The sequence below is a fragment of the Eubalaena glacialis genome, chromosome 15 (assembly GCF_028564815.1).
Source record: "Eubalaena glacialis isolate mEubGla1 chromosome 15, mEubGla1.1.hap2.+ XY, whole genome shotgun sequence".
Classification (NCBI taxonomy): Eukaryota; Metazoa; Chordata; class Mammalia; order Artiodactyla; family Balaenidae; genus Eubalaena; species Eubalaena glacialis.
In genome coordinates, this window is record NC_083730.1 from 20068230 (window position 1) to 20091531 (window position 23302).

At 39.1% G+C, this 23302-nt stretch overlaps 1 protein-coding gene across 20 annotated transcripts in view; it reads left to right on the plus strand.

Moving 5' to 3' along the window:
* Window positions 1-23302, plus strand: part of TCF4 (transcription factor 4) — a 354624-nt gene that overhangs the window by 274736 nt on the left and 56586 nt on the right. For all 20 annotated transcript variants that reach the window (XM_061170094.1, XM_061170093.1, XM_061170097.1 and 17 more), the window contains one exon: window positions 22806-22911. In XM_061170094.1, coding sequence (XP_061026077.1) covers window positions 22806-22911 — 106 coding nt within the window. The remainder of the gene's footprint in view (window positions 1-22805; window positions 22912-23302) is intronic.

The window sequence follows — 23302 nt, forward strand, 5'->3', positions numbered from 1 at the left end:
AAATCATTCTGCTGTATCCTTGCTTCACCTTGTATCTTTTCTTCTTCTGTAATTATTAATGAAAGCATGATGACTTTCCCCAAATTCTACTAACAGACAATGCTAGGAAAGAGGAAATTTGCAAGTAATGTTTTTTGCTGAGCATTGGGGAATTCTGTTTGGATTTTGAAATTCTTCTAATTTTCTTCCCCAAGATGTATAGTCATGATTCTGCGGAGTGGGGAACAGGGAGGCAAGTGTTCAAATTGATCCTTAATTGGATGTGAAAACCCTACATATCGATATTCATGAGGGAGGTGATCCTACATTTAGAGCAGGTAAATTCAGTTGTCCTTGTTGGACAGTAGACTGGTTCAGGGATGTGTGTGTGTGTGTGTGTGTGTGTGTGTGTGTGTATCTATTAAGAGCAAGATGGGGACAGTAGAGGGTGATCTGTGTGGCCAGCCACTATTGCTTTCAGCACCTCCTGTTGGCCAGAAAAGAAAAAGATACTTGGGTCAGAATGAAGACCTGTCCTCTCTGACCCAGGGCTGGGGGTGGTTCCTCTCTCCGTCCCATTTCCTAGCTATTTTCCTTCTTTTCTCTCTGTTCCATTTTTGACAGCAATTATTTCACTTACTATTTCCAAACACCTTCAACCTCTGTCTCTTCCTCTCCTTCTTTGCTTTACTGCTCTCAGATAGGTAAAGAATTCCATTCAATGGGAGGCCACTCCTCAGCACAGCAAAAATCTAGATGGGATGCTTTTGTCGGCCAGCCTCTCCTGAGTACCTTCTGTATCCTTTGGAAAATGTCACAAATGTTGAAAAATAAATAAAGGAAAGGACAATTGCCATATCCCAAACTGGAAACCCCACCACTTTTATTCTGGAAAGAAGGCTTTCAGGGAGAGCAGCCTGCTGTATTCCCTGGAGGTAACAGGAACTGGGAGTGGCCAGAGGGAAGCTGCTAAACGGGGTCCAGATGCAGCTCCATCCAGGGGGAAGCCTCGTGCTTGGTCATTTGGGTGGCTGGGCTCGTCCCACCTCCCCTTCTCCATGCCCTCCTCCCAGCCTCATCCTGGGCCCTCCCACCCCTAGGCGAGCCCCAGGCCTCGCAGCAGATGTCTGCGGGTCTGACTTTCCTATATCCAGCATGAAGTTCCCTCTCTCCCTCCTATTATGAATTCTGTGCTGTGGTCCTGCTTGCTCCTTGTCTGTCAGATTGCAGTTCTGATGCTGTCAGCCATGTCTGATCAATCAGCAAACAACACCACAGGATGAAATTTAAACAGTGCAGATGCTCAGATACAGGGTTATGTTGACTGGACCTCCAAGGGAAAGCACAGGTAAGGTCAGAGTCTCCCCAGAGTGGGTCTCCCGAGCCTGCCTGATTTGACACCCTTCTGAGCCCCACTCTGCTGCTTTGGCTTGTGTGCTGCCCATTTGCTTTGCCCTACTCCTTTCTTCCCCTGGCATTCACCAGAACTTTCGTTTTAATCTGCTGCCCTTGTTACTCTCCTCCTGTCATTTATTCACTGCCTTTTCTCTTGGATCGGTGCTGTCATTATAAATGTTCCTGGATCGCCTCTAGGTTGAGGGTCCTTGCAAAATGCCACCTCGTTCAGGGCTTTTGTGGCCACACTTCGAGGAAGAGAGTTCTGCTGAGAATCTGGGCAAACGGATGGAATTGATAGGCCTGATTTATTTTCCCTCTGGGACAGTGGAATTTATCATTAGGCTACAACCAGGGTTTTCTTTCTTACCATTGAGATGCACTGAATTGTAAATGGAGCTTAAATCATCTTTGGGGGGAAACGTTTTTAATTAGAAAAGATATAAATAGATACGACCTAAATGAGGATGAATCAGCCAGTCCTTGAGAATTTGGGGAAAGAAAAAGAGAATTGATAACCGTTCCCCTTTTACAGTTTGCGGTGTTGGCTTACAGGGTTACTGCTCGCAAAAGAAGTATGTTCTATCATCTTCCTCTTCTGTTTCAAAGTATTCAGTTGGTCCTTTTTATAACATAGAGTGTTTACAGGGTTCTGTGTTCCCTAGTCCCATCTGGAAAATATTTAAACTTCATAAGATCTATAAGACTAAAATATCACATATAATGGGATAGGCAGAAGGAAGGAAAATGAGACCCATTGCGTGTGTTTAGAATAAGTTAGTTGTTTGTTCAGAAGCGCTGCTAGAAGAATTGGAACAAATAGCTGTGTGCAGTGACTGGTCGGGTCCAGAGCTGTACATTTCGCCACAGAATGATCCTCGGTTTGTAAAACTGACGTTTTGTTGTGACTTCTAAATCCAAACAAATCTCTGCAAATTTCTGCCCGATCGAGTTAATAAGAAAATATATACATGCAGAGGCGAGAGCCGTGCGCTACTTGCAGCTCTGTCAATGTCGGTGGAAATAAGAGATGTTTTTTACCTACTGTATTACATTCAACCAGCAATTGCCAGGACCTCCAGCTCAGCAGGTTTTCTGGATTCTTTTTTTTTCCTTCAGTGAGAACAATGGGATGCAAAAAAGAGCTTCAGAAAAGGAGCGGGGCAGATTTCTTCTAATTGCCTTGTAATTGGGGAGTGGTTTCCCTTTCCCACCATCTCACTTGCAGGAGGAGAGGAAGGCAGATGTGGCTTAGCGGGAATAGCCTCTTCCAGACCGGATGTCCCGGGGGCGGGGGGGAGGTGGTTCCCTGCACGCAGGCCTGTGATCTGCCTCACACCTGTGCTCATTTCATCCCCCTGATCGATGACCTTGTATTAACCTGGAGTGACCTTGCGCCTTGGCCTGTTCTTTGGGCCCAGCTCTTGGCTGGCGGACCTGCGTTTCCCCTCTGATTTACAGGTGGTTACTGGCGGCGGTGTACACGTGTTTTTCGTGGTGCGCAGCGCACTTAGCAGCCCGGCAAGACCTGCAATTTCATCCCTCTCAAGGGGCCAAGCAGGGGTTTGGAAGGTGCGGGTGCAGCGAGAGAGGTTGCCGTTTGCGTGTGCTTTTCTATTTTGTGGCTCATCTGGTATCAATTACCATTTGATGGCAACGCCAGGCCCGAGGCCCTTTGCATGTTTGTCCTGTGAGAAAGATCTGGAAGAACCGACATATGGTTTTGATCGCAGCAATTGCAGGTTGATAGAATGAACGCAGGGGTGAGGTGGGTGGGTTTTCCTTCCGGCCCTTTCCACTCCGGGTTGCTGTGCTTCGCTTGTGGAACTGGTCTTTTCATCATCCCGTCCCTCCCCACTTTCCCCTCTCCCCCCCCACCCTCCAGCTCCCTACCACTTTGCATTCCTGGCCCCTGCCTCCTCTGTACTTCCCGGTCCCCGCCAGAAACACGTGGCCCACATTAAGGACCTTCAATTAAAACAAACAAACAAACAAAAATTGTCCACCCTTCTGTTAAAATCCCAGAGCAGGTCAGCCTGTGGAGGTGAGCAGAATTCTACTAAAGTTGCTCATCAAATGGGTGGTGGGAGTGGGTTCCCTCCAGAAGCTCGGGACATGTTTTCAAATGGCTATTAGTTCAGGTTGTTAAACATTGAAACGACGCTGAAAAATGGCAGTGATCGAGATTAATATGTGTGCATGTGTGAGTTTCATCTAGGACATCTCTTTGAATTTGTTTGAGCATCTGCCTCATGGGGCAGGAATTCTTTGAGGTTCTAACTTCCTGTACATCTCAAGCCATAAAATGGAGCAGCGAGTTGGGGCGTGTAGGGTCTGGATGAGCATTTCCCTTCAGAAGGGAGAGGTTGGAGACCCATCTCTCCCATACGCAGTGACTTCTCTCTTACTAAATCTGTGACGGTCGGGGGTACCCAGGGAGAGGCTCCTCATTACCGCTGCACAGCAGGGATTGCATCTGTGAGTTTGCCAAGGGAAGATCTAGTATTGGGGAACAGAGAGGCAAAGAGGGGAAAAGAACATTAGAGACACTTTTAATGCTACCCATGAAAATGTTTGCTTTCCAAGTAACATTTTTCTATAATGCTCTCAAATTCACATGTCTTGTAATCTGTTCTGCAGATGGGTAGTCCATGAGGCTGTGACTTTTTCACTTCAGCTGTTGCATGTCGAAATATTACTCCCAATTAGGACTTTATATAGTTTAAAAAGATAATGTGGTAGCTCACAAGTGCATGTTTCTGTTAATGTCTTCCTTCTTTTTAACGGAAAACCAACAAACCAGGACCATCAAATCAAAACATGGCCTCCCCAAAAGTTCTTAAAATGTGAGATAAATTATTAGTTCTGAAGGCCAGCTATTGAAACCTAATTATAGTACGTGACACACTTCTTTATTTCCACCTGAGAGCTGATTTCCATTGAAAGGTAGTAAAAACTAAAAACTTAAGTTGTTGTCTTAAATTGTATGGAGATGTCTGTATGACTGTGTTGAGAAAACTGACCATATTTTTACAATGGTATTGACTGTGTCTTAAGATATTTGCCGAAGGCTGCTGTCTTCCTTTGCCCAAGATTTCTCTATATAGTATACAAATTGGCTTGCTAAATGATTCTTTTTTTTTTTTTTACAGTCTTGATAATGATTATATTTTGTTACTTGGTAATCTTCCTACAATTTAATAAAATTTCGTCCCCTGAGCTGTGTTTGAATTCATAGCAATTAGTGATTAATTTATTTGCTCTAGTCACATATTTTAGTAGTGGCTATTTAGTTATTTGACTGATATTTACTGGACACAGAGTATAACCTTAAATCACCATTCAGCTTGACAGCTTAAGGCTTAACATTTATACTTGCTGCTCTTGCCATATTAGCTGCTTTCAAAGAGGGATGTATTGAGAAGTCCATTTTGGTGATTTAAAAAAAAAAAAAAAAAAAAAAAAAAATATATATATATATATATATATATTGCTTTTCTGAAATGTGTAGACTTGGGGACTCACAGCAAAATAATGTAGTGTATGGACCATGAACCTGTCTTAGAACATGTTGGGTCACTTAACAGCAGCTGTGCTGGAGAGAGATTTGATCTGAGAAGACTTTTTGAATCTTCTCAGCCCTGACACCATTCTGGTTTTGAAAATGGGAAAATGGAAAAGAGTTTTTGGGAAGAGAGATAGCTCAGGTTTGAAAGGTGGCATAGGTAGAAATCTTTCAGTCCCAGCTCAGGCTAACCAACATTTCTAATCTATCCTGCCAAACAGAGGATAAAGAGTCTGGTGGGAAATGTGGGTTTATATTTTAGAGACACACTACAGAGGCATGTGATAGTATTAGAGACCAGTTACATGCTTCTTGCCCAGCATCAATTTGATTTGGGGACTGAAATTTAGGAACATTTGTAGAGGAGGCAACCTTTTTTTCTTTTTTTAAAAATAAATTTATTTATTTATTTATTTTTGGCTGCGTTGGGTCTTCATTACTGCACGCAGGCTTTCTCTAGTTGTGGTGCACGGGCTCTAGGCACACGGGCTTCAGTAGTTGTGGCACTTGGGCTCAGTAGTTGTGGCTCACGGGCTCTAGAGCACAGGCTCAGTAGTTGTGGCGCACGGGGTTAGTTGCTCTGCGGCATGTGGGATCTTCCCGGACCAGGGCTCGAACCCGTGTCCCCTGCACTGGCAGGCGGATTCTTAACCACTGCGCCACCAGGGAAGCCCAACCTTTTTTTAATATACAATTTCTTTTTAAAAAATCCACTGCTATTAAAATCAGATTCAGCCTTCTAAAATATTACTACCTTCTACAGTATCATTTAAACTGATTGAATTTATGTAGACATGATGCTAAAAGATAAAAGCCCTCCTACATGTGCTGACTACATGGTATCAATCTTTATTAAGGAAAAAAATCCTGCTTTTTCAAAAGTCTGGATATAGGGATCCTTGAATTAACTTGCTCCATGGAAGTCCTAAAAATTACTAGTATTCTTTTTTTTTTTTTTTAGTTTGCAGTTACTTACAAAGGGAGAAATATTTATAAAATTATGTTATGGTGTTTTTTAAATGTATGCAAACAACTCTCAGATCACAACTGAATCAGAGTTACTTTTATAAATTGAGGAAAGAGAATGCTTGTGAAATCCCTAGTGGGGTGAAAACTGGTGCTCATTTTCTCAGGACTCTCCTGGAAAAGTGATAACAATGTTTCTCTCTCTGGATACTGAAGCCCCCTCCCCTGCCCCAGATACCATGTTCCAGAAGGCATTCACTTAATCTTTGAAGAGGTCTTCGCATCTCTCTTTAGGATCTGTTCTTGTTCATACATTGCAAATATGTACTTTTATGTCCACAAGGAAGGCATTAGTACCATTGAGAAGGGCAATGTCAATTAGGACCTGGAAAATACAAAGTCGGCAGACTGTAAGAATTGTACTCAGACTTTATGCCATCTACCTTTTGAAGAAAATTTTGAACCTTTGAGGTTCAAAATATTGGGGGTTCTGATGAGCTTTCTTCTTTCTTCTTTCTTTCTTTCTTTTTTTTTTTTTCCTATTTGCAAATCATGGCTTCCTGATCCTAAGGAAAAAACCTCAAAGGCAAGACTCAACAGGCTTCCTGGACATCAAATAGTTCGTACAAAACAACATTCTGATGACTTGCTTGTAAATAAATCAGAAACATATGAATTAAACTGCTCTTGGAATACATATGGGTTGAAAAATAGAAGTGCTGAGAAAATGTGTTTCGGGTTTTGCTGAGCCCATGACATTTGAAAAAATAGTATGAGACACTGAACAAACACAAACCACGGCTTGGCTTCCCCACTCCTCATATTAACCTCCCAGTTCAATGGCAAATCAGTTTACCATGTGCCTAAATGCGAGCCACCTTTGGTGTGCTCCTCCACACTTAATTACTTGCAGTTTAATTTTTTTTTTTCAATGAGAAGCTCAAAAATAGCATCACACTTCAAGGAAATGCAAATCTTAGCATTTTCTGACCCGGTTGGTTCACGTCAGACTATTTTAGAAAATACCACAGATCACCTTAGGAACAGTCATACTGGTACGGCGCTCTTTGGTGTGACTGGAGAGGAACAGAAGAAAAGCATCATTATTAAGAAACTGGTCCTGGAATTGATGCTGCCTATTAAATCAAAGCGCTAAACCACCGCAGGTAAAAACGTCATGAAGAAGAACAGTTACCTCTCTTGGCATTATGGTGGGAGCCCCGCCAACCCTGCTGTACGCTACCAGGCACAGATCATGACCTCGGCTCCTGATCTTTTTCACTGCTGAGGTCTGTGGCCTTGTAGGTAGTGGAAGTTTGCTTTCTCTTTCCCACATTGCACTCAAGATAGCTAATAACATTAGGGAGTCTAAGTCCTGGGACAGTTGCAGAGTTCTTAGAGCCCCCGTATCCTCTCTCCTTGATATGTTGTTCCTTGGCACCTGGCTTTAACTACAGGAGCAGAGCACATGGGAATTTAGGGAACAAAAAGAGCCAGAGCTTCAGGCTCTTCCCACTGAGAGGAAGTCATTGACGTGCACTTGGATGGCATCCTCTATCCATTCTTTGGACCAGCACTGTCACCTGAGGTTATCAGTTTGAAATTAGAGAGAGATGGGAGATTTCATCTTTTCTGTTTAGGGAAGTGTTATTTTGGTTGTTTAAGAAAACATTTTAATGTTCTTTTCCTGACTCCTTCACTCAGATGGTGGTAACAGGCTTGGATGCTAACTCTGTGCTGAAATATGACTCTGAACAAGACAGGCACGGGATAGACAAGTAAACTGAGCTACATTTAGTCTGATAATGCATCGATGGGGGAGTACAGGCTGTTGAAGGTACACACACAAGAAGGGTACCTATCCCACATCTGGCCTGGAGGAAGTGAGGTCCACCGATGAATGGGAATTCAGCAGGCAAAATGCAAGGGTCATAAGCAGATCAAGGGAGAGAATGGCATATACTGTTAGCCAAAGGTAGTGCAGGATGACTGGAGTTCATGGTGCTCAATGATAGTAGTGAAAGATGGGACTGAAAAGATAAACAGTGGCTAGTGGCTATAAATTGCTTTGTGCACCCCATTAAAGAGTTCAGATTTTATCGTGATGTAATGAGGAGCCCTTCAAATGGATATGCCCAAGATGTAATTGAATTTAAAAGTCCAGAGAGATGGGAGGAACCAACAGGAAGACATAGTCACAGAAGCCAAGGAAAGCAGATTTGACTGGCAGGAGGAAATTGTCAACAGTGTCAGATGTTACTGAGAGTGAAAGTGACATTTGGCTGCAGCATCCAGGAGATTTTGAGCAGTTTCATTGGAGGAGTGGGTATGGAAAAAAGATAAAGAAATGGGGAAAGTCCATGGCAGGATGCTTTTTCCGTCATCATTGTCTTCGTCATCATCACCATCATCAATGGAAAATAATCATCTTCCAGACAGAGAGACTGGTAGAAAGAATGAGCCACATACAACCCAGGGGATTGGAACGTATTTGGGAGAATAGACCGTAGATATAAAGCAGAAGACAGCAACACAAGTTAGAAGACATGCAAAGGGTAAAATGAGCCTTACAGATCAATCAGGTGAAGGAGGGATCTGGGCAGATCCATGAAAGAATAGGAGGAATTAAGATGGCAGATGAAAGGGGAGAGTTATGTAAGTGGTGAGTGTAGCTTGAGGTTTGTACTCTGTGTTACGCCTCCTTATCCCAGTTCAGTTTGGTTTTGAGTTCCCATTGAATGCAGATATTAGAAAGCACCATCAAAGGTGATGTGTGGTCCTAACCTGCCTGTGACTTCTGTTTGAGTTTCTCAATCTTTTTTGGAAAATTATAAAGTCCTAGACTGACTCTCTGTTTGTTTTAGTTTCATGCAATCTTTATTTTTAAAATCTGGACACAGAAACTAAGGAACAGATATCACAAATATAGCACATCAGAGATTCCCATAAATTCTACATGGATGAGTTCCTTGAGAAATTTTGCACATTCAATGCTGGACATCTGTGAAACTGAAGCATAGTATCTTTCACATCTGTGTAGTCTCTATGTGACATCTTCTTCCTGGTATGAGGCCAGAGATTCACCCCCATTGTGCAGTACCTTAAAGAAGCCATTCATGATTCAGAGGACGGTTTTTCTCAACAAAGATACCTGAAATACACTTCTGTAAGGCACTTCAGTGCCAAAAATCTGCCGTGTAAGCTTTGTAAGTGCAGGAAAGAATTGGTCTTCTTTTACTTTGGCTGTTGCCCTTGTTTGTATAATAAATATTTATTGGGCACCTGCTATAGGCAAGTCATTTCATTGAATGTCCTCTGTATCACACCCTCTTTCCCTAAGGAGCCCACAGTATTTTATGGGAGGGAAGACCTGTATAATTCATAAAATTTACAAATTTCTAAAAGTAAAGTGCTGGGAAAGTTTAGAAGATGAAATATATTTGATTAAAACTTACTGAGCTCATTCTTTCCCCGAAGTTTTTTGGTCCATACTCCTGTCGATATGACACCACTGGTTCCCATTCCCATTTGTACTTGATAGAGAAAGAGCTGAATAGGTTGTCTGTGTATCAAGAAATTTTCCATTAAAGAAAATGGACTCATCACCATCAAAAAATATTTTAAGCATCACTAGGGTGCTGAACATGCTATACAAATTAGATACGTTGAGGTCCATTTTTTTTCAAGGTGTTTTCTCAGAGCATGGTCTGGTTTTATTTGCACCACATCTCCATGTAGCAGCAGATGTCATGATCTGTGTTTTCCAAATGAATGTTATAAGATTGAGAGAGAGGTTGAATGATCTACTGGTGGTCAGTTAATGAGTGGTAGAATCAAAACTGGAAAGATGGTCTCCATCGGGGACCATTATCTACAGCTGGTTAGCTCACTTAAGCTGTTTGGGCAATGAGGGAGAATCATAAGCTCATTTCCTTGATAGAATGAAGAAGATTGAATTTGGTGACAAAGAGATGATGAGTGACTTTGGTGAGAGAGCAGTTTTGATAATGGCTGCATTATTTACCTACATTTTCCAACTAGCCTCAGATGACAAGGCTTACTGCTTAAGAAATACGGCCGATCGTTGGTCCTCTCTTCTTCTGGAATACCACCTCCCTGCAGATGGTTCCTCATTAATATTTTTTGTGAAGGATATTTAAGTTATAGGCCTGCTACAGTGATTTTGTTTTGTTTTATTTTAATTGAGGTGAAATGTACGTAACATAAAATTAACCATTTTTAAATGGGCAGTTCACTGGTATTTGGTATAGTCACAGTGTTGAGAAACCCCTGCATCTGTCTATTTCCAAAACATTTTCATCACCCCTAAAGGAAACCCCATACCCATTAAGTAGTTCCTTCCTATCCACCTGTGGCTGTGTTTTATAAACCTTTAATTTTATCATATACACAAACTTGCATATACATACATTCATACTATATACATCTATCTGTCTGTCTGTCTGTCTACCTACCTACCTACCTACCTAGAGATTGGAAAGTTCCTGACAGAGGATCTAATATGTCCTAATTATGTAAGCAAAGAAGTATATATTTAATGGATGTTTCTCCATCAGGAAAAGGAAAAAAGGAAACATCCTTTGCTTCTTTTTAAGCTTTCTGTATATTTCTCTTAAGTTCTCACCAGTTAGTAATTTATCAAGGAAGAAAAAAAAAGATAGTAATCAATTCTAAGCCTTTTATTATGTGAAACTGCTGTGTTCCTCTTCTTATAAGAGAAACTTTCTCATTATGTTCTTCAACATTGAGAACTTTAAACTGCTTCCCTTATCTTAATAGTGAGCAATCATCTGGATTTTACATTTCTGTTTTGAAGATTCAAAATGATTGAACAAAGTAATTTATTTATAAAAGGTTTCATTTCTTGGAAAGGAATCAAAGGGGCATTCTTACTGTAATTTTTATTGTTAAAGAAATTACTATTGTTTATATTTATTTATACCTTTGTTATTCCAGAAAAATATTTGAAATAGCCAGTAGCAGAGCTTTAAACTGTATATCTTTAAAATTAAGAAGAACTAGATCGCATGCAAAAGTGTCTGGAATTTAAATATTAGAGAAAGTCAACTGAATTGTATTTTAAATGTGCTTGAAGATATGACCTATTTATTGTTGGTCACTTGGTCTTCTATTGCCCAGTCTTTAAGGTTTTATTTAATAACCCTAGCCTAATGGAATAATTTCCTTTACATTTCCTTTCCGTAAACGTTTAGTACAAACTGTACTCACTTTCATACATTTTCTAGTTGATTGTTATACGTCTGAAATCTCCCAGCTAACTTCTAATGAAAATTCTGGCCTCCTATTTTATTTATTTATTTATTTTTATGTACCAAAGCATCTAGAAGCTCTGCTGTGAGTTAAGGCAGTGAGACATTGCTGGTTGATTTTACCTGAAAGTTTGCCCTGGGTATGGGGGAGGGGGCAGGTATCTGAAGGGATAAAGAGAGGTGGCTGATTGGACAGAGAGGTTGACAATTTGCATACTTCTCTTTTTTTCATTTCACTCTGTGCCACAGAGTTATACATTTGGTAATTATTTCATGCTTTTGTTTTTAGTTGAAAGTACTTAGGGCCATACGTTTTGACAGAAAAAAAGATCATTTGTACTTTTTTCACCTTTGTGAAAGGGAGGATGGGATAATAGTTTTACAGTGTACCATGGCAGTGATTCCTGTTCAAAACTTTACCGGATTGGAAACTCACTGTTCTTAACAATTCTCTTGGTAAGCAGAAGATGAAGGCATCTGTTTGAAGCATCCAGTGTTAAGTTTGATGCTTCAAAGCCCAGCCTAGAATTCATCTTTAACTGTACTCAACATTAGTAGATATCATTTACTAATATGAAAAATTGATCTCCAGATTCTTTAGACCATAGGTAATTTGGAAGGATATTCTGATCAAGTGCTAACAACTCTGATCTGGGATTTGCAGTGAAAAGACTTAGGTTAAACAACAGGGTCCTACTGTATAGCACAGGGAACGATATTCAATATCCTATGATAAACCATAATAGAAAAGAATATGAAAAAGAATATATATATGCATAACTGAGTCATTTTGCCATACAGCAGAAATTAACACAACATTGTAAATCAACTATATTTCAGTAAAATAAAAAAAATTTTTTTTTAATTTCACACAATAGTATATGAACAACAGCAACAAAAAAGACCTAGGTTATAACCTTTCTCCTGCTGTCCTACAGTCATTTGACTACTGGGAAGAGAAGGTGCTCTCCCAGCTTCTGTCTCCTAATGTATAAGATGGGTGAGATGGTTGACCACTTGGGTAGGCGATCAATCTCAAAGTGATTATTAAATAATGTAATGGATGTAGAAAGTCTTTGTAATTTAAAATACTTTGAAAATATCAACTTTTTATGGTGATTAATCATAGAATTCCATCAAATTTCCTTTTATACAATTAAGTTCAAGGTCAGAGAAGGTGTATCTAGAGAAGTACATAACCCCTTTTGTGAATTGTGTTTTTTTTTGAAATTTCCCCTTGTCCTAATATCTGTTAGAATCTTGCTCTCACCATCTTTCCCTTCTTGTTTGGGTCTCTGCTTTTGAAAGTGTGTCTTTCTGCTTTTGTCTGACACAACCTTCTTCCTAGCCCCTCTTGCTTCCGGGAAGGAATATGTACTTAGGAATGATGGCCCTTTGGCCGTCTGCGCTGTACAAACACAGCCCTAAAGACACTGGGATTGGAGGAATAGGAATGGCACATTTAGGGTTGCACAAGGTCAAACTATAAAGTAATCAGCATTTTTCTCTGGTGCTGCTTTCCCTTCTGGTAAAGCCCTCTCTGTACCCTCATCCCCTCTTCACTTCCCTCTCATTCTTAAAAATTAGTTCCTGGGAAAAGATTAGAGACCTTAATCACATCAAAGTGTAATAACTGCTAACAGACTATACAAGCATTTCCCAAGACGGGGGATGATTGGAGGTGTGTTGAAAAGTGGGTTTGTGACGTGGAATTATTTCCAGGGAAGTAGACTTGTACCTCTTGTAGTATTGTATGTTGACTAAGGTCTGCTGCAATGGTATTAATTTGTTTACCCCAATAGTGACCAAACTTATTTGAGCTTAGATCCCTTTTTAAAAATCACACCTATTAACATCCAGTGAAGGATGTGAGCTCTAGTCCTCAGGCATCAACCTGTGACCTTGGGTTCAAAGGGAAAAGGGCAGGAAATGATCCTCTTAGAACCCTTAAATATGGATCGTTAGAGGTAATTGCCTCCACTTTCCAAAGACAGCTCAGCCCTAAAACACATCAAGAAGTGAAATGTACTATAATCTATTTTGGCAGAACCAATGAATGTTTATCTTTCTCTGTGTTATGATGTTATTCTTAGTTTGACTTGTATCTTGTGTGCGATGCGTTTATTCATTCATTCATGTGTGCATTTAGTAACTACTGGGGCCTATTCTGTGCCAGGTACCATACACACACACACACACACACACACACACACACACACACACAATCACACCTGCACATCTTTTCATAACACTTTTTTAAACTTTATTGTTTCTGTGATGGACCATCCTCAGCAGGCCTTCTTAGCCTTCAGCAGAGTATAGAAGAAACAACAATAATCAACATCGGAATAAACCTAAAATTAATTTTCTTCTTTATTGTGGAATCACGTAATTTGTTTTCATCCTGAAAACATGCTGCCCTCATTCAGTTGATGAAACCATGTCATCAGAGGTCACAAAGCTATTTATTGGCAGATATAACCAACAGTATTTTGATGTTCCAATACCCCATAGTTATCACCTAAAAAAAAAAAAGGAAACAGTTGGTAGTGAAAGAGGAAAAAATAGTATTGAGATGGGAGCTGATCCATTAGAAATAATTGATAGTCATGAATTTGATGTGACAGCTGAGATAGAGATATAAAATAATTTAGTTACATCTGTTTATGATTGAAGATAACTAGAAATAATAAATCACATTCTTCTTAACATTACCTTTAATTTCTAATGAGCATTCAATAAATAAAAGCTTGGAAACAACTTAGGTGTTCAAAACATATTAAAGAGATGTGATGGGCTTAATATCTACAATCTTTTATCTGTGCTGATCCTAAGCCTGGTCAGGAAGCCGGTTCCCCTGTGAGTAAGTAACATAAGGATGTAACCAGGAAGAAGTCAGGTTTCCCCTGGACCAAATTTTACGCAATTAAGTAAAGTATTCCAAGAGATCTTTAGCCAGGTGTAACTTAATCAATTTAAGGCCTTCTCAGGGAGGGCCAAGATACTCAGAATGCTGGCCGTGGGCATCCCCGTGATACACCACATTGAAAGTAATAGCAAACATACAGTGTCTGCTCCGTCAGTGCCAAGAGCAAGAGCAATGCAGGTGTAAAAATAAAAAGACGTATTCGGAGCCAGAGGCTGGTACACATAGACGGGACTATAGTCACACTTCACATGAATGCCTTAAGTAATAGTGTGCTGGGGGTTTTTTCATCAGTTTAGTATATTGGGCTTCCCTGGTGGCGCAGTGGTTAAGAATCCACCTGCCAATGCAGGGGACACAGGTTCAATCCCTGGTCCGGGAAGATCCCACATGCCGTGGCGCAACTAAGCCCGTGCGCTACAACTACTGAGCCTGTGCTCTAGAGCCCATGGGCCACAACTACTGAACCCGCGCTCCACAACTACTGAAGCCCACGTGCCTAGAGCCCGTGCTCCACAAGAGAACCCACTGCAATGAGAAGCCCGCGCACTGCACGGAAGAGTAGCCCCCGCTTGCCGCAACCAGAGAAAAGCCCACACGCAGCAACGAAGACCCAACGCAGCCAAAAATAAAATAAATAAAATAAAATAAATAAATTTATTTTTAAAAAAATAAATAAAAGTTGGGCAGAGATTTCTATTAAAAAAAAAAGTTTAACGTATTGGTATTTAGTCACCACTGAACCCCAGTGTAACTCTCAGCAGATTCTTTGCCTCTCTGTTTTTAGTACTGTCAAATCAGGGTATCAGGTCCTGCTGCTACATGGCTCAGCTTCAGGTCTGAAAGACACATGAACGGTCCTCCTTGCAGTAGTGCACAAGAACTTTCTTTGTGCTCTGCTGACTGAGGTCATCTTGTGTTCTTCTCTTTGGGCCAAACAGCATTCTCAGCCCCTCGGCTGCTACATGGCCATAGAGTACGTAAAGGGGATCCAGAATTCTACAAATCTGGGTTTAGGTAGACGTCTATGACCACCTTGGAGAGAAGCCCCTTAGCGATCAAGAGATCATGTTAAAGCTCAAACTCCCAAACAAGATGACATGATTTTGAATGTCAGTTTTTCCACTTAACTAGCTATGTGACTTGGAGCAAGTTACTTAATGTGTCTATGCCTCCAAATTCCTTCTATGTAAAACTGGGATGATAAAACAATAGGGTTAGTGTCAAGACAAAATGAGGATATGTACAGTTTTGCTGGAATAGTGTCTGGCATGCCCTAAGTAAATTTAGTGTTAGCTATTTTTTACCACTGGCATCACTTTGTCATGCCAACAGTGACAAGAGCTGGGACTGGCGGGCATTGGGACCAGATCCCTTTCCAGTTCTAGAGAGTGTTAAGTTATAATACCATAATAAATTGTTTCTTTTCTTTGTTTTTAACTGTTAACTTCCTGCATATATCACTGAGATGGCTGCAGGATAATATGTGAAAACAGCTTAAAATCTCAAACGTTCTATATCTATGATATATCCCAATATCATATGTGTGATACATCTATGATATCATAACAGAGTGAGCCTAATCATACCTATCTTCGCAGTTTTGCTGCCTCATGTTTGCAGTGATAACACACTGATACTTGTAAAATACTTGTAAACTAATGGGACTATGTAGATTTAAATCACAATATTATTGCTATACAATTATTAGTGGTTCTTAGTTTTTTTTTATTTTTAATTGAAGCAAAGTTTTTTTCCTTCCTTGTAAATTTTTAAGCTACACAGACTCTTTTTTAATAGGTTGAAATTTAGAGATTTGAAAAATATACTGCAACTAGCTATATTTAAAAATATATTGCCTTTTAATTTGAAGAAAGGAAAGAACAAGGTAGAACTGTCTGGCCATAAAGAACATCAGGTTGTTTTGTAGCTCTCGCGGTTAATAATGGGTCCAGCTCACTTTTTTACTGTGTCATGGCCGAGCTTGCTGCAGGTTGAGTGTGCTGGTCGAAAGTGCGTGGGCTACAGTCTGCCCATCCTGCGTGCTTATGTGCTTCTGATCTGTTATAGATTACTCGGATCTCTGCTGCTCCTTTCTGTTGCTTTCTCTTGGGTCTTTTAATTTCTTTGAGTTACACAATTTGATAGACAGAGATGCAAAGAAGGGAATTAAAATTCTTAAAATTCTACTACTTAACATAGAAAAGAAAATTTCGTGGCTGAGAAGGATAAAATTCTTGGCTGTAATTCACTTGTAGAGTTTAGCTTCAGATTTAATATACTCATGAACAGATAATCAAAACTCAACTGATATTCGGAAGGGTAGAAAAGTTATATGTAGTATTTGTCATGGAGTGTTTGGATATATGCTCAAAATGACTTGTGTTCTAAATATATTACATACTCAAGGAATTTCTTTTAGGGGGTTCATATCCATATTCTTTTTCATTTGTTTTTTTGTGATGCACTATGGTAGAGTGAAGACAGGTCATTGCTGTTAGTAGAAATAAAATATGAATATCATTTACATGAATGGTACATTTTATACATGTCTAGATAATTGTGATTTTTTTTTCAGACTACTAATAAAAATAGTTTGAGGAGTAAAACTCCTCTTACTGGGAGTTCATTTATGGCACTTAGAACTATTTATTTAATTCCTATAAAAGCTTCAAGTGATTGAGATGGAAATAAAAGCTTCACAATTGCAACAGATTATACCTCTGAATTTTTTTTCATGTATAATTAAATATCCATCTATTTGTCAATATACTGCAACATTTATGTGTTATCTCTAAACTTACTTCCTGTTAATGTGATAATAATGCAAAGTGGCCTTTAACCATCATTTGGAAATGAAATAGGTTCTTTTTCCATTAGTAAATATTCCTTGACTTGGTAATATATACTGAAAATATATCAGATGATTAATTTTTATTTCTGTAGTTGGTTTTTGTTTTTCTTTGCACTGTTGTGTTGTGTATTGCCTTCTTTTTAATACTCCTGAGCATTATTCACTGCCTGTAAACCTTATGACAACTTATTCAACTCTGTTACTTGTATCTGCTTGTTAACCTTTTATGCCGTTTTACTACCCATTGGAATATTTAAGTTATAAAGTTAAAAAAGACTTTAGGAAGGAGAGTGCCAGGAGGACTGGATGAGAAGTCAGGAGCCCTGGGCTCTGTCCAGGCCCTTGGGTAGGCATCACTGCCCTATAGCCGTTCTTTTCTCTTACTGTGACCCACGTCCTTCAAACAATAAGAGTTGAGGTCCAATCCAGTTAGTTGCCTGAGTAGTGAGCTGATCCCCCTACAAGTACTTTTCCCCATTAGATGCTGGGAAGCATCAATGCATATGCCTAAGTTTGTGAACATCAGTGACACACCATAAACTCTTGGCATTTGAGTGTCTGTCACAGTTTAGAATATTTGTGAAATCTCCCAAGGTGTGAGCTACTAAGTCAGCCTCGCCAGCACTTGGACATCTGAGGCATAATTGTGCTTTGCTATTTTCTACTCATTATGGAGCATACAGTAACTCTCTTTAAGGATCTGAAAGTCTCAATTACAATGTTTCAGTTATTCTCGACTGGTTCTCTTTGGAAATTATTTATTCAGAGGGTACTTGCAGATCACAAAGAGGTAGTAATGTTAATGAATGTTAAAGGTCTACTGTACAGCCCAGTGGCTATCACCCAACCCCACTCAGTTACACACCTCATGATACACGATCTATAGCCACTTCCCTTTATCCCCTCCAGAGTTCAGCTTCCCACTTTGGGAAGAAAGTAACCAACATATATTGGTTTTACTATCAACATGTCTTATCACATTTTATTTTCTTAAAAGGTAATTATGAGACCCCACAAGAATATTTCTATTAAACCATGGCCAAAGTACAGCCTTGTGTTCATAGCTAAAATATCTTTTTTTTTTTTGCCTCTTAAGATCAAGAAATTGTTTTTTAATGGAAAGAACATAGACTTTGATGACTAGTTCGAATCTTTCCTTTACCACTTGGTGAGTTTTTAACATGGAAAAGTGGGTTAACTTTCCTGAGTCACATTTGTCCAGATAATTTAAAAAAAAAAAAGGAGCACAACAGTAACACAATTATCTGATTTTTTTGCATGCTTATTAATAAGTGCCAGGTATTATTCTAGTTGCGTTTATACACATTATGCCTTTTAATTCTCACAAGGATTTGGCATACCAGGCACTGTCATTCCCTCTTTATAGGCAGGAATCTGAAGACCAGCGAGGGTAAAGTAACAGGTCCAAGGTTGCCTAGCTCATAAATGATGGAACTGGCACTTAGACCCAGGCCTGTCTGGGCCAGTGCATCTGACCTCTCTACCATCCTTCAGCTGTATGAAATAGGAATGATACTATTAATAATGTCCATCTTGTTTGATTATCATGAGGATTAGAAATAATGTGTATGGAGCTCCTGGCAGAAAAGCTATTCCACAAGAGGCCCTGAACAAATGGTAATCATTGTTATTTTTTTAAATCTCCATAAGTGAAACTGACATGCCAAGACAGATAAAAATGAGCACCTCAAAGGGAAAAGGTAGAATATGCATTCTACTCCCTTCATTTTGTTCGTTGGTTTGTGTGTTTGCTTGGTTTCCTTCTTTTCTAGTAGACGGAGGTTCTATTTCAAAGAATGTGTCACATTGTTTCTTTGATGATGGCACAAATGATAATCAGAACATTGGTTGGAACAGCTAATGTGCCATAGTAATACATCTCAAATTACAACAAAAATTAAATCTGTAAAATGAGAACTTTTAGAATTTTTATTTATTCAGGGTTTACTGTTATCTAGAGAGCTCTGTTAAGCTCAGAATTTCTGTATTTGTGATTTTGTTTTAAATTCAGGACTGTAGGAGAAAAGTTAATGGTGCTAACTTTGAATATTAACTAGCTATTAGTTTTCCATGAAGCTTTTTAAAAAAAATTAATTAATTATTTATTTATTTTTGGCTGCGTTGGGTCTTCGTTGCTGCACCCGGGCTTTCTCTAGTTGCACAGCGAGCGGGGGCTGCTCTTCGTTGTGGTGCGCGGGCTTCTCATAGCGGTGGCTTCTCTTGTTGAGGAGCGCGGGCTCTAGGCGCGCGGGCTTCAGTCCTTGTGGCACACGGGCTTCAGTAGTTGTGGCGTGCAGGCTCTAGAGCGCAGGCTCAATAGTTGTGACGCCCGGGCTTCGTTGCTCCGCGGCGTGTGGGATCTTCCCGGACCAGCGATCGAACCCTTGTCCCCTGCATTGGCAGGCGGATTCTTAACCACCGTGCCACCAGGGAAGCCCTTCCATGAAGCGTTTATTAAACAAATAGTTCACTCAAAGGGCTGTAGCCTTTGAGCTTGAGCCAAGTTTCTCCATTTCCAATTTTGCAACAAAAATTTCACACTTCTTTAGTTACTCTTGTGGCAGGAACTGGAATGCCAAAGGTCACCTTGATCTCAGATAACTTATCAGAAGAAAACTAAGTGTAGATTTTTGTTTCCCTTTAGTCTTTCCTCATGTTTCCTTGACAGAGTCACTTCAATACACTACAATACAAGCTACAGTTTGGGATTTGTATTTCATTTTCCATTGGACTGATTTTCTTGTGTTAGTCATTTGAAGATATCTGCGGTGTTTGTTATTGTTCTGTTAAATAAAAATCTATTTTCTTTAACAAATGTGTAAGTCATCTTTCTGTTTACCTAGGGTATAATAATTAAAATTAAGTGGGTGTGAGCTTTTCTTATTGAATTTAGTATCTCTATTAAATACCTTCTTGCAACCCGTACTTTCAAGTCCTTTGAGAGATTGGGAAAATCGTTGACTGAAATAAAATAATGAGGCAGCTTACTGGTCATCCAGGTTACTAAAAATTAAAGCATTAAGGATAAACTGAAGTGATCACTCTGTTTTCACAAATATCATCTTATACTTCCACCAAGATTTTTAAAGAAAGTAACCATTAAGTAGTAGAAAATAAAGAGTAATCGATAGTGGCCTATCTTGAGCAGTTGCTTTGACCGTTCCATTATTGAATTTTCTTATAATTAAAATGCGGGGGATGGGTTTGAGCTAAATCTTTGATTCCTTCTACTTTAAAAAATATAATAGTTCTATGTGATATTTATTTATATAAACAAATATATAGAGCACTTACCTTAAAAATAACTTCCGAATGAGAAAGATGAAGTATATGAATTAAGAGGGAATAACACTGTACCTGATCAGTTATAATATGAAGAAAATTTATAAAATATACAGAAATTGCCTTTTTTAAGAAACTATAAACAGTGTTCGATTTCTTGTTAACAAAGGCTTTCACCTTATTTAAAGAATCTTAATTTGGCTACACCAGAAAAATAGAAATTGTGTGGTATGATATAGCCTAAAAACTTTTTTAACCCCATAGATATTCTTTTTCATGCAGGCAGTATTTCTGAATTTGGGATAAGTGTGCTTATTCTCAGATCTTTGTGCTTGATCATAATTTACAGTCCAAGTAGCCTCCTTATACGAGCAAAATTACCAAAGATTTGTCTTTACCTCCCAAAAGAGGTATCAAATAATTCTACCCAAATCTGGGAAAAAGATGAATCTTGTTAGGTGCCATCAAATGGTATGTATTTGATGTACTTATATAATAATTATACTACATGTTTAAGGGTAATGTAGTAGAATATGTAATTAAAATTATATATTATCCTAAAAGAATTTATTTTGATTGTTTTAAAATAGAAGGTGATTTAATAATATGGAGAGTTTATTTTCAGTTTTATAGTAAATATATTGATTTTTGAAATTTGGGAGTAATACATAGTATACTTAGCTTGTATTAATACTGATTGACCGGGAACCTGTCAGACTAATAGTCTGTAGGTATATTATAGTTGTTTGTGCCCATTCTGTCATTAGAATGAGATGATCTAATTTTCAATTTCTCCTTTCACTAGAAGGTAATATTTTTTTCATCTTTTAGCCTAATCTCAAGACCTCTAATACATTTAGTAGTATTTTCCAAACTGTTGGTCAGTTGTATAATTCTCAAGGAAATACTGGGTTTTGCGTGATAAACTTAGGGTATTGATTTGCTTTGGGATTCCTGGCTTATGTTTTATTCTTTATCCCTAAAAGATACTTGAAAAAGTTTTCCCTTTATCGTAAGCCCTGTAGAAATAGAAGCAAGTAGCTGTTTACACATTTAAAATATGACTAAAATTTAAAAATCAAATAAAATCTAGCCCAGGAAAAATACAGGGCTTAGATTCTTTCATGGCTTAGGAAGAATCCTTGTTTTTTAAAGTGTGCAAGGGTTTTTCTGGTTTATTTTTGTTTTGTTCAGTCTCCAGGACCTCCCAATTTCAAGGGCACTGTGGGGCATATGTAGCATTTATTTGATGTATGCATGTGTATGCACATTTTCCCGCATCTGTCTCTGTGGCCCTATCCTTTGTGAAATCCTAAACCTCTTATTAGCGCTTAGTTCATGATTCTTGGTGTTCTGAGAGCAATTATATAATTTTTCTCAGGGTGTTTATTCCATGTGCGCTGTGAAAAAAAAAAAGAATGGGAGTTATTTTTTGGTAACCCTGCAGTTGCCTTTTTATTGGTGGATTTCTTTTTTCTTTTCCTGTGACCTGTGAATATCACCAGAGGTTCACTGCCAGTTTTGTGAGCCGCCCGCTTCAAATTGGAGGCAGGAAGGTATCCATTTTCATCAAGAGGATGACAGCATTTCAGTCTCTCCGACCATCTGGAGAGAGGAACTTTTGGAGCAAAAGGAAACGGGGATTAAAAAAAAATTATATTTAGCAGAAAAGGCAAGGGGGAAACCCAGTGAAAGTTAAACTATACCTTATGAATGTGTGCTTTTCTACTGTGCTGTCTTCTTTAAAACAAACATAAACAAGAAAATACACAAGCTATTTTTATAAAGGACTGGTTCCCCAAGTCTCCTGAGTATTAGTAAATGAATGTAAGTAAATTAGAATTTTGGCAGTTTTTAAGTTTATTGAACATACAAAGATAATAAGAACTATAAATGAGGGTTTTCCTCCCCCTTCCTGTGTACACACTGATTGTCGGGGGTCTGTGTAGATCTGGGCTTTTAATGGCCCTTTTCATGCATCTCTACAAAAAGCTAACACTATGGGAATTTAATATTCCAAGATCTGTTTGTCACTTTCTGCGATCTGGAGAGTGCATTCATTTTATCTGTCTTTTTTGTCTCTCTGTCTCTCTTTCAATTTTAATTGAAAAGTAGACAAAATGGGAGAAGCTTGAGGCAGGTGTTTCTCTTTTTACCTTTTACATGCTCATGGGCCATTTGTGTTAAAAAAAAAAAAAAAAAGAGAGAATGCTTAGGCTCCCAGGACAACCCTATGGGTATTATATAATATATTTACAACCAGACATAGTTGTCAATATTCTTGCCCATAACTGGAAAATATCACACCTGGTTTTCCATTCACACAAACCTACTCGGCCTTTTTTTGATTTTCTGTATCCGGAAAGGGGCAGTGTTTCCAGGGTTTGGTCAGATCTAGGATGGACGTGGTAGAAATTTTGCCTTTTCTGCCTGCTTCTTGTAAAGTCATGGGTGGCAATGTCCCATTGACCATGAGATGCTTTGGTCCAGGCAGCAAGCAAAACTAAACGGGCTTTTGTTCCCCAGGTTTATGCTCCGTCAGCCAGCACTGCCGACTACAATAGGGACTCGCCAGGCTACCCTTCCTCGAAACCAGCAGCCAGCACTTTCCCTAGCTCCTTCTTCATGCAAGGTAAGACACCACCTCTTCCGAGGGGAAATCCACGGGTCTTTTCATGTCATATATGGGACAGAAGAGTGCTGCTCTGTTACTCAAGAAATGGAATAGGAGGCAAGTATAGAACACTGAAGGTCACGCTCTGTTTTAGGAATTGAATTCGTTAAAAATAAATTAATTAAAACTTCACTAAGACTTATTTTTTAAGTGAAAGCCTCTTGAGAGATCATGAGTTAAGATTAGACTGGTTTGCTTACTTAGAACGGATTCTTCTTGGGGGATGGTCTTCCATGACTGATCATTTCTGTGTCTTCATTTCCCGAGAATAGTATGTTTGTATGTTTAGAAGAGCTTTGGTTCAGTGTGTATTTTAAGCATCCCGGATTTCGCCGCCTAGGAACAAATT